We start from the raw sequence: 13,052 nt of genomic DNA, 5'->3' as shown, positions 1-13,052 counted from the left end.
CCTCACCCTCAAAAATTTATTATATATATTATATATTCATAATATTATATATTTATATATTTATTTAAACATATTATAAATATTTTATTTTATTTAAAATATATTTTTATATATTTATATAAATATTATATACCATATAAATTGATATTACTATAAATATGTAATTATACATTTATATAAATATTATATATTATATATTTAATATATATAATACATATTATATATATTACACATTTATGTATATATATTTATGTATATTTATGTACAATTATATTATGTATTATGTATAATATAATACATTTATACATAATATTAACACACAATATTAATTATACATTTATACATAATACTAATACATTTATATATTTATATTAATTATATTAATACATTAATACATAATATTATTTATTTATATATTTATAATATATTAATTTATATATTTATATAATATTCATTAATAATAATATACAATTATTACATTTGTAAATATATTTATATTATGTATTATATATAATATAATACATTTATATATTTTTATATACCTATATAAATATATTTATTTATAAATGTATTATAAATGCATAAATATATATAAATATTTAAACAATAAAAATTATAAATTATAAACAATATTAATTATACATTTATACATAATATTAATACATTTATACATTTATATTAATTATATTAATACAGTTATACATAATCATCATATATATTTATAAATTATAATCTATAATTTATATAATATTCATTTATAATATATACATTTATATTAATTATACATTTATACATTTATAAATATATGTATATTATGTATTATATATAATATAATACATTTATGTATTTTTATATAAATATATAAATATATTTATTTATAAATATTTATAAATGTATTATAAATGCATAAATGCATATAAATATTTAAACAATAAAAATTATAAATTATAAACAATATTAATTATACCTTTATACATAATATTTATACATTTATATTAATTATATTAATACAGTTATACATAATCATCATATATATTTATAAATTATAATTTATACATTTATACATTTATAAAATATTCATTTATAATATTTACATTTATATTAATTATACATTTATACATTTATAAATATATGTATATTATGTATTATATATAATATAATACATAAATGTATTATAAATGCATAAATGTTTAAAATTATAAAAATATAAAAATTATAAATTATAAAATACTCAAAAATATGTTTTAAAAATACCTCTAAAAATAATCCAAAAAACGTCTACAGTAACATTTCAAAAGCTTCTACAAAAAAGTTTTTCACCTTACAAAAACTTCTACAAAATTTTTTCAAAAACTTCTACAGTGCACTACAGTAAAGTTTTAGACAAACTCCCAAAAAACTCAGGTTCCAAACAGGCCCTATATTTTTGAAAAAAATTACAATCTATGGAGGAATTTAAAAATAGTAAAATATTATAATCACGGGCACATGAAAGTATATTTAAAAAAATGAAACTTTGTAACAATAGTTCAATATATGATAAAACATCTCCATTATTTATAAACTATTATTTTGATGAATGTTGGATCCTGAAAAAAAATAGAAGTCTATATCATAAATTGAGCGACATAAGGGTCCAATTAAATATAATTGAATATTTAATTTGATAAGTAAATGAAATACTTACAAACATTTTGCCTTTGATTTGATAATCTTCTATAAAGGTGTGAACATTCTTCACATCAATCACCTCTAAGTACGAACGCCAGTATTGGCGGTTTAATTAATTCTGTTGATTTTTGTGAAGTTTGTACTATAAATGATAATGCACGATTTTTGCATGAATTAATGTGTTAGTCGAATAATGCACCTCTATTTTCCTAACAATTAAAAGCATACATAATTTAAAATTATATTTTGTTTTAGACAGTTTGTAAATAATATTATATAAAAATATATACATATAAATAATGTATACCTTTGTTTTTAAATTTCTAAGATAAGAAGCATTACAACGAAACATGAATCGTGCATGCTTGTCTTGAAGAGTGAGATATAGGTTACCACTGGAATCTCTAACTTCTATGCTAACATTGTATCTGTTAAAAAGAAATTGTGATGTATCATGCAAAAAATTATATTAAAATTCAAAATATATGAAAATAATTACCTAACAATAATGTCGACTACATCATTACAATGGATACACACCATTTTTACAAAATGAGATTGACATGGTTGTCCACAATTTTTGCATAACTCATGGAACATATTATCTATGTTGATACTTTGAATGTAAGCAAGTATCCGAAAATATTTAACCTATAACCATCCAAAGAATGTATAAATTACAATTATTAATTCGAAACTACATGTAGATACTTGTTCATTACTTAATTAATTGAGAGGAATTGTACCGTAGGTAGAACTGCATATTCGGATATCGATATTCTCTTAGCATTTGATATCAACAATGCTTGGGACATTGTAAAATTGCATGACCGCAACCACGTCACTAATTTCTGAGCACATTTATCATTCTCAAACCTGCACATTTTTCAAATACATATTCGTAAGGGTATGAAATATTATTAATAATTTAATATTTTGGTATTTGTAAAACTTACCAACTATGTAGGTATTGAGCTAAATCCAAGTAGTAATTGACATACAATTTGCTTGCTCGAATAGTATAAAGTGATGGTCCTGCACAATGTGCATATTATTGATAAACTATAAAAATTAAATAAAATAAAGTGAAAATAAATTGAATTACATTTATAATTTCTCACACAAATACCATAGGCTAGCAAAACATTATTTTTTGTAACAGTTTGAGGCAAGTGTTCACTATCATCAGTTGCAAATTTATCACATAAAGTCGACCGAACTACTGTCAAACTTCATTTAGAGAATTTTGGTAAGTATAATCAAAATTTGCAGAATATAAAATATTTTAAAGATATTGAATCATTAACTAATCTTTTGTCAAGTAAAAGTATGTCACACTTAGTTTTATCATTGATAGATGTTTGATAGTGTTGAACCAACAGATACAACTAAACCAATTACATCTGCAAAAGATCAAAAAGTATAAGTAATACCAGTTCAAATATACAACTTAAATATAAGTATGGTTAATTAAGAATGAAATACCTATCAATTGCAAATCATTGTCCATGTGTTGTTCTGTATCTCTTAGTTTGATCAGATTAAACTTGAAACAGGGTATGATTCCACAATTATCTAAAATATTCACTATATTCGTATCGTTTCCAAATGATAATTGGTACTGATGTGGTGCAAGCCGATATTTAAAATCTGCCAGAATTACAGACTTCATGGAGATGATCTGCGAAAATGTTTATTGTAGTGGGAAGGTGGGTGAGGAGTGTTAGTTGGAGTAAGGTGTGTAAGGAGTGTTAGTGGGAGTTAACTTCTTGTTTGAGGGAAACGTAGGAGTGTTAGTTGGAGTTAATTTCTTATTTGAGGGAAACGTGGGGGGGGTGTAACGTGCCCATGATATTTTTTACGAAATAAATTAAATGTAAAATGCTAGAAAAATAGAGTTGAGAGTGGGAAGATTTGTGAAGGTTTGTTGCTAAAAATCCCTTCTCAAATTTATATAGATATAGATATAGATGTTCTGATACTTTAAGGGGAAAATGATCGGTTTCATCTTTCACATTTCACAAAAATATTCTTTTCGTCTCTCACTTTTAAAATGAAGCAATTTCGTCCTTGACATTTAAAAACTAAAATTATTACATCCCTGAACCCAAATTTCAATCTAAATCAAACCACCAATCAACCTGATTACAAATTTTGGGGGTGTAATTGGTAGATCACTTGATTAACTCAACTTGATATTCATGTAAAATTCATGTAAAATTCTTTTCTACATTATCATTGTATACACTGACGGTTTTATGTACCGTCATATCATTTTAATTTTAATTTAAACACCAAATTTTATATTTATGATACACATCTAGATTCGCAAGCGGATGTACTAACGGTGCATGAAAAGATTTATCAAAAAAAAAAATTTACTATTCCAAGACAAAGAATGGTCTTTTATGTTATAATTTTTATTTTTTTTGGTTTAATAAATGTCATGTGAATACGATGAAGTTAACCGAATGATCTATCAATTCTATTTTCAAAATTTATTACTGGGTTATTGGATGGTTTGATTCAGATTGAAAATTAGGTTCAGGGATGTAATAACTTTAATTTTTAAATGTCATTGACAAATTTGCTTCATTTTAAAAGTGAGGGACGAAAAGAATATTTTTGCGAAATGTGAGGGATGAAACAAGTCATTTTCCCTACTTTAAATGGCTTAAATTCATAAGGATCCATAATGCATCTATTTGATCTGATGATGATTCAATTTTCATCGGTTTCTCAATAGATTCAGTTGGATCATTTCCTGTATAATAGATTAAAGTAGAAATCAATATATGTGTATGATAGAAAGGTAACGATTGACCAAAAAAAAAAAAAGCTCTCGCGAACCAACGCCCCTTTAAGTAAAGCAGATTTGGAGCAAAAATGGTTAAGATTTAGTTAAAAAATATATATAAAGTCTAGAATTAATCTTATACATCGTTTTTTCACATCATTTATAAAATCTAAAAAATTTTGTTCTATAGTTATATATTTTACAAAATTGAGTTATATCATGTGCAAAATGTATAAAATCGATATGAACGATTTCTCTGTTGATCGTTTCTGCCCCAAATCCAAGTTAAGCAGTCACAGGCCTAATTTAAATTTAAAGGTGTACCCGTCGTTTGATTTAGAAGTGCAGATCCTATTCTTGTGTGCTTGGGTAAAACCGACATGGCCCACAATTGCATTTACTATATATTAAGGACAAGAGGCCGGAACAGAAAATCGTCCGGACTGATTTTATGCAAAATGCACAAGATATAACTTTATATGCACACAATATAACTCACTTTCAATAACATATACTTATAAAATAAAATTTTATGAGTCCCTTATATGGTATGAAAAACGATGTACAAGATGCAATTTGGACTTTACCTTTTTTTTTTGCCAAATTTTGGTCATGAACTTTCAGGAATAGTTGCTTGAATTTATTGGATCAAGGGCTGTTTTTTTCAAGAGATAATTGCAGAAACCTCCTATAAGGTTTCTAATAATTTCACTAGTCTTCCCTAAAATTTGTAAAATTATATAAACATCCTTTGAGATTAAAGTTTTGATAATAAAAAGTTAGTCCAATTAAAAAAAGTAATATTAAAAAATATTTTAAAAAGAGAAATAAAACTTTTATTCCATAAATTTCCGTATGCATGTATGTAAGTCGTATTAGTAAAAGAATAAAAATAATAAAAAATTTAAAATAATTAATACACACATTTAACTATTGAAAAAATTCACATTTAATAAATTAAACAACATTTGACAAAAAAAAACACAATTAAGCAACAAAACTATAATAATGATTACAAGATTCAACAAAACATACTAATCATCTTTTTTTAACACAATGTTTGCTACAATTTTTATAATTTTAAACAGAAAAATTTTCGAATTTTACATTTCTTTTTTTTTTTCCCTCAAATCGAGTGTGGCTTACATGGTACGCGACACCTGCTCTCTCTATAAATCCAGATCAGCGTCCAATGGCAACCTTGCCCTTTGTCGCGCCGTTTCCCAAAGGCATATTCCTGAAAGATTGCATGTCAGAGCACCTACTCCCCCTTTAGCCCGCCACCGCCACAGCCCAAGGCGCGCAAATTTGAATTTTTCTCCAAAATCCGCTCACAACATAGAGGAAAGAAAAAAGAAACAAATATAAGAGGGAAACAGAAAATCTGGCCATAATGGGAAAATCACTAGTACAGGCTACAGATTAGAGATACAGAGGGAGAAGAGGGGTAGAGAGAGTCCAGTGGATGAAGAGGAAATCGCAAAGGATTCAGACGAAAAGCAATACGAAAATGAAGGGTTCATTGGCGAGGCACATAACGGTTCAGCTGGGACAAGTAGCTTTAATGCCCCTTCAGCAGCAGCAGGATTCCTCTCCATTCCAGAACCTTCTCGATACCGATTCCGATAAACAACACTTTCCCTCTACTTCTTCATTGGATTTCGACGCCGCCGATGCCAATATCACTGATGAAAAAGATTTCATTCTCAGCCAGGATTTCTTTTGGTTGGTATTTCTCCGTATTACTTGCCACACTATGTTGCATTCACTTTTGGTAAGTACCCTAGTTATTTTTTACTTGACAGTTGTTTATTTATTGTTTTTTTTTTATTCTGGGGCTGTAGCACTCCCGACTACATTACACCAGATGCTCCGGCTGTTCTGAGCTCTTTAGATTGTAAAAATGAGGTAAACACCAAATCAGAGGATAATTTTGTTGACCTGTTATTGGATTAGTGAAATTTGTTAAAACTCCAGCTTCAACAACTGTTTTACTATTGCTTTTGTTGACTATTACTAGGAACATGTCCCGTGTCCCAAGTCACCGGAGAAAATTAAAACTGTTAGAAGCAAACGGCAGAGACGGGGTAAAGATGAATCACTGTTTCTTGCGCTTTGTTTCTTAGTTTAACCTGTAAACTGAAATTGTTTTAATTGGTCTACCTGATACTAATTAGGTAATGACATCCTTATTTTCTGTCTGCAATGAGCGTTGGCTCGATTCGCTTTTGTTTTTTTTGGGGGGGGGGTGGTGCCAAGTTTTGATGCACATGGATTATTCCTATTAATCTGGGCTGGTTGGTTACCTAGTTGGAAGCTCGGCTACCTCAACTTTCTTTCTTTAATGTTACTCGTATATTGTGTTTTCCAAATTTCTGTTTGCGTACCTCAGCTATTTATTTTCCTTGACACTCAAAAATTGAATGTAGTGCTGCCAGAAGTTGTGCAACAAATTCCAAATTGAATGAAAGACATTAGGATTCCTCGCTTAGCATCTGGTTAACTCCTTTTATACATACATCCAGAGCTAAAATGTTGACCTCGTCAGCTTATCAAGCTGTGTGGAAAACAGAGTGAAACAAACAATGAAAAGAACAGCTTGCATTTTCCTCAAGGCCGTATTTGGCATGTGCATTACCCTAAGTAATGTAGTGATGTACTGCAAAGAGCATCTCTATTACGATGGTTGCTTAGCAAAGCAGCATCTGGAGTGAGCAACTTTTTATTGCTTTAATATGTCAAAAGCTGCTATTCTTACGTTACCCTATTCCCAATTCTCCTTTTGTAACAATTGACCAGGTTCCCTAAATCAACATCTCCTCTTTTAATCAACATCTCCTTTTGTACGATGGTTGTACTTCTTGTGATGGATGTAGTAGTCAGTTGCAGTTAGATTGTTGATGTACTAGCATTGTTATTATAGCTTATTGTTGCCTGTAACTTGATTACTAATGGGTCATAATCAATTTTTTCCCTTGAGCTTCTATTGGTTTTCATAAATAAATAAATCAACTTTCATAAGTTTCCCATTTTCTGCTTCTAGCATCCCTTTTTACTTGTATGATCATGGTCTGATCACAAACACATCTTAGCAGATGGAATTTCAGAGACCTCTTTTAATTTCGGCATTTCTGCCCTTCAAGAAATGTCAGAACTTGTAGTGGACAATTCCACAAGCAATGACATTCAGACAGCCAAACCACACGAGCCAGGAAAGATTCAAAGATATGTTTCACAGTCTGCAGTCGCTTTAAGGTGTCGAGTGATGCCTCCTCCCTGCATAAAGAACCCATACCTCAAGGATGCTTCTATATTAGAAATCGACCCTTTCAACAACCAGCGATCTAAATGTGCAGGTTACTTCACGTTTTCTTTCAAAAACATAATCAGTTAAACTCTGGTTCAGAGGAATAACATTTTCTTTTTCTGGTTGCCTATATTTTGTCTTAGTTTGAATTATATTAGCTGAATTATTTATCTGCCATTCACTGTAATAATCAGATCTTTTCCCTGGTGTAATTGGTGGTGATGGACTTTCACGCTACCGGACTGATTTCCAAGAAATTGAAGTCTGTTGTAATTCCAAATATTTTTTATTTAAATTTATTTCTTGTCTTACCAGTTCACTTCTCAGGGCTCAATATTCTCTCATTGTTTTGGTTCCTTCTTCAGAAAATTGGTGATGGAAACTTTAGTTGTGTTTTTAAAGCTGTGAAGAGAATTGATGGTTGCATGTACGCAGTCAAGTGTAGCACGAGGCAGTTACACAAGGATGCAGAAAGGTTAAAAAATCTATTCCTGGACTAGTTGAGTTTACTTGCTCACTGTTTGGGTTGTGTTTGTGCTGCTTACTTGTGTTTATATCTTCAGACGAAAGGCTTTGATGGAGGTTCAAGCTTTGGCAGCTTTAGGTTTGTGTTCTAATGTGCTTTTAGTGGTTTTCTTCTCAAACCTCATTTGACATTTGATATAAACTACCTATTCGTTATATGTGCAGGATCCCATGAAAACATAGTTGGCTACTATTCTTGTTGGTTTGAAGATGAGAAACTTTATATACAGATGGAGCTCTGTGATCACAGTCTCTCCCTCAATAAATTTTCTAACTTAATTACAGAGGCAGAAGTTTTGGAAGCAATGCATCAGGTCTGTTTTCTTTATGAAGTGGCAGATATCAAAATGGAAGTATGATATACAGAATACACAGAATATCAGGTCTGCTTTCTTAATAAAGTTTCCTGGGTATCTCAAAAATATTCTTTTCAAATATCAAACTAGCAGTCTACTTTCTGTTACATGATGTCAGTCCTTTCCTTTTTTTCGAATACTGATAAAATCTTGAGATGCAGTGCTGTTGTTGGCTCATTGAGAGAAATGCAATAACGATACGAAGTCCATTTGCATCACTGGAGTACTGCGCTTAATTACTTTGTACAGATTAATACTAAGTCCAGTTGTTAGAGTTTGATTTTCATGTATGTTCAGGGTTATTTGACAATCTACTACTTATGGAAACAAAATGAATGTCATTCATATAAAAGCAGGTTTTGAACTTGCTTTCGTCTGAAGTTTTTTTGAATGACTCATGCTAAATTATCTGTTGTTACTTTCATTAGTATTTATATAGTTCTTCTGTCGTGAGAATTAGCATTTCAAATACAGCGCTCCTTCTACCTCTTGTGAGTTCAGATGACTGACATTTTGATTAATTTCAGATTGCGAAGGCCTTGCAGTTTATTCATGAAAGAGGGATTGCTCATTTAGATGTAAAGCCAGATAATATATATGTCAAAAATGGTATTTACAAGCTTGGCGATTTTGGTTGTGCTACTCTTCTTGATCGAAGCTTGCCCATTGAAGAGGGGGATGCACGCTATATGCCCCAGGAAATTTTGAACGATAACTATGATTGTCTTGAAAAAGTTGATATCTTCGCTTTGGGAATTACTATGTACGAACTTGTCCGAGGGTCTGCATTACCTCAGTCAGGGACTCAATTTTCGAATCTCAAAGAAGGAAAAGTGCCTCTTTTGCCTGGTCACTCGTTGCAGTTTCAGAACTTGCTGAAGGTATGAAAATCTCCTTCCAGAACATAGCTAAAATATTTTAAACGAGTGCTTATGTTTCCTCCCCCTCACTGCTCTTTGGACTTCAACCTATGTAGTATAGTGCCTGATTATTGGGGGTGTCTTTTAACCGACATCATGGAACTCCTGCCATTAACTATAGCATTCAAAAAATGATGGTTTATTTTCACAAAATTGAATGGCTAGGATGGCTTTCTGTTAGTGGAATTTTACAAGGAATTTCTTTTGCAGCAGTACACTGGTATATATTTTGCATGGGAACTCTACTTAATTCAATGCTTTAGAAGCTATGTCATGCAGCAGCCATCCCCTTGTATCTTTTTTATTCATGCAAATGACAATTCGTTCTAGTTAAGCTGATCTCTGAATCTGTTTAGGTTATGATGGACCCTGAACCAACACGGCGACCTTCTGCTAAGGAACTATTGGAAAATCCAATATTCAACAGAGTCAGAAAAGCTGCAAAAGATAAGTAAAATCTTTGGGTCCGGGATCAGAGTTTTGCTAAATGGGCGCTTGAACCACTTTCTAGAGTACGGATGAATGGAATGATAATTCAATTGAGTCGAGTTTGTATTCTCCAGTTTTTGGCACTATTCCCATCCAGGCGGCGCTATTTTGTTTGACGTAGGAGAGCCGTTGTTGGGATAACGGGGAAGAATTTACAGACTCGCTACTGAAATTTTTAATTCAATGGTATGTTCCGGTATCCCCCCCTTTTTGACCCCTTTTTTTTTTGAAAACACTTGATGCGTTGCCTTAACGGGCGTTGAAACGGTTGTCCTGAAGTTGATTTAGTAGCACTTGGTGTGACGGGTTAAAAGGCCACCAAAATTACGTATCGTTAAAAGGCATAGGAAAATCTTGCTGATCTTGCTATTTGCCACCAAAATTAGGTATACTTTATAATTATAAGCATACAATAATATAAAGGATTAATCTTCTTATATTGATAATGTATATATTGTCAGCATTGAATAAATGATAATTATGTAAAATTTAAATTTAAAATTAAACTTTTACATACATGTCATTAATCTAAATGGTGATAGACGATAGTGTATCAGTGCCGTCGCCAGGCTTATAGCCCACCTTGTGAATCCAGCTCCCAGGCCTTTGTGTTTCATGCTAGTTGTAGAGGGGCTCACGCTTGGCCCGGGCAGAGGTGCTTATTTGTGGTGAATATGTATACTGTATGCATATAGCTAATTAAGACTGCAGCAAAGTTAATAGATTTGCAGTGAGTCAAAATTTTTACACGGGTTGATTGTTTCAGAGCTCTTCTAGTTACGTTATATTGACATTTGGAATGTATACTACTAATGAGGCTATCAGTTCCATACATCATTGATGATCAGGATATACAGCCTTTGCACAAAAATTTTGCAGTCAAAGGTTGGTATTTGCAAAGGCTGATCAATAATAGTTGCGTATAGTTGTTGTTTCGTTCAGATTTGGCGCGCTTCTCATTCCTGTGTTGATCATCTTCCTCAGCTGCATATACGGTGCTTGGTTTTGGTGTATCATGTGTTAGAGGAGGATATGTTGCTTGTCTCTAATGTCGGATATTTTTTTTTTGGTGGCATTTCTCACAATTCAATTCAGTATTTAAATTTAATGGATTCGGATCTTAACATATTCAGATGCGTTTGATAACTAAAAATTGAACATCTGAATTAATTAAGTGGTACTGAATTTTTTAGACAAAATTTGCTTCCAAAATTAAGTGATAAGTTATTCAGTGCTTATCATTGAATGTGATATATATTGAAATGTATTAGATTTAATTCTTAACAATTAAATAACTTTATGGATTCAGATTTCAGTTTTATCAAACGCATCCACAAATATGGGTAAAGATTAACTATCACAACAAAAAATCACGTCCAAAGCAATACCATCTCAATACTAATTGAACTAAATAACTGATGATATCAAGAAAGCAAATTTTGACAGCAAAACCATGATATCATAAATGTAGGAAAACAACAATCAACAATAGACAAACAAATAATTCAAGTAATCATTTACATAAAATGAAAATATTGCATTACTAATTTGAGTTCACGGGTGTGGTAACAAAGATGCTTTAAACTGAGTAATATAACTACTAACCTATCATCCATTGCTAACAATCACAATGGATAGAATCCGAAGCTGAAACAATAGATAGGAAAAGTGTTAACAACCGAAACACCCAAGACATATTTTGTTAATTAACAAAAACTTTTTTTTTGTCAATTCTCTAATGATACTATTTATGCCGCCAGTAGGCTAGTTATGCGCAATAAGTGCATTAATGGATCGCCTAATCAAAACTATGATTAGCTTTAAGAAATAACAAAAAGACAAGCTTCTCAATCAACCATAGCCCAGTTACAGGCAATCTAACATTGTTTGATTGGAAAAGAAAACCAGCACCCAGAATATCATGGAACTATAAGCCAACTGGAAACCGCCCAATAGCAGCTACCCAAACAATAGTTGTATCAGCTATACAGATCATCAAATATAACAAGAAGAGAAGCAATAAACAAGAATCCAACTGACCAATCTTCAATTTGTCTTCCAAATCATATGCTCAGATTACGATATATTACAAGTCCACACTAACTACATGTATGTCTGCATATATAACTCCAATGTTCCCCAAATGAGCATATGATTCCGGACAGCAGAGCTTATATATTCATCTTCCCAGCTCCAACAAGGCGCGCACTACCGAGCGTTTGGAGAAAAATTATTGTAACACTTTTTATGATATGATATATACGAAAAAAATCATATGGTTTTTGACTTCTTATTGTTAAATTGACTTGTTTTTTTTTAATTATAAGTTAATCAAAACTTTCATTTTGTACGGCCCAGAAAACAAAATGAACAGACATTTTCACATTGCTGCATGACAGGAAAAGGAACGAAATTTCCAGCGGCTTATCTTGGGCTTGTCCGTCGATGAGAAACCATAAGATGGCCCTAATTATTAGGCAGCTAAGGAAGCAAAATTTTCACATTCAGAGTGGAATTTGAAGGGACCCGTTGGCTTCCCAAAAATTTTCAATCTTGAGATCAAACTCTTGTTGTTTGATTTCATTGGCTGCAGAATAATGATACGCATCCCACCTTCTATGAACAACTTTCGTTTTACATTACTTGCGTGATTGTTTTCTAGTTTGCTGCTCCCTTCCCGCCTAGCTTCAGGATATTGAAAACCCTTACTCTTTTTTTTTTTTTTTCCAGCTTCGCATTGGAGCCGAAGAAAAATATAATTTTTTTGTCATTATTGACATGTGTAAATTAATTGAGATAGTTTCTTAATATAATAAGGAGACCCAATGCCGCAATGAGATGCAACATAAACAAGTTGACTTATCTTAAAAATAATTAATATACCATTAAAAAACCTCTATTACCTTAACATAAGAAGGATCCTATACATGATTTTTTTTTTTTTGGGGGTGTGGGGTGGGGGTGGTTATCCTTGTTATGCTCTTCCC

At 31.1% G+C, this 13,052-nt stretch overlaps 1 protein-coding gene across 2 annotated transcripts; it reads left to right on the top strand.

Moving 5' to 3' along the window:
- The first annotated feature begins 5,686 nt into the window (after positions 1 to 5,686).
- Positions 5,687 to 10,264, top strand: LOC113717757 (wee1-like protein kinase). 2 transcript variants are annotated; one of them, XM_027242567.2, is made up of 10 exons: positions 5,687 to 6,193; positions 6,313 to 6,376; positions 6,489 to 6,555; positions 7,564 to 7,824; positions 7,970 to 8,037; positions 8,141 to 8,250; positions 8,339 to 8,379; positions 8,466 to 8,614; positions 9,184 to 9,537; positions 9,933 to 10,264. In XM_027242567.2, exons 1-10 carry the CDS (start codon positions 5,934 to 5,936, stop codon positions 10,029 to 10,031), a joined length of 1,473 nt encoding a protein of 490 aa, XP_027098368.1. In that variant the 5' UTR covers positions 5,687 to 5,933; the 3' UTR covers positions 10,032 to 10,264. The 2 variants fall into 2 exon arrangements, with proteins under 2 accessions (XP_027098368.1, XP_027098360.1); XM_027242559.2 differs by having other exon boundaries at positions 7,561 to 7,824.
- The last annotated feature ends 2,788 nt before the right edge of the window (positions 10,265 to 13,052 follow it).

Source organism: Coffea arabica, chromosome 1e (assembly GCF_036785885.1).
Source record: "Coffea arabica cultivar ET-39 chromosome 1e, Coffea Arabica ET-39 HiFi, whole genome shotgun sequence".
Classification (NCBI taxonomy): Eukaryota; Viridiplantae; Streptophyta; class Magnoliopsida; order Gentianales; family Rubiaceae; genus Coffea; species Coffea arabica.
This window is presented reverse-complemented; position numbering and strand designations above follow the sequence as displayed.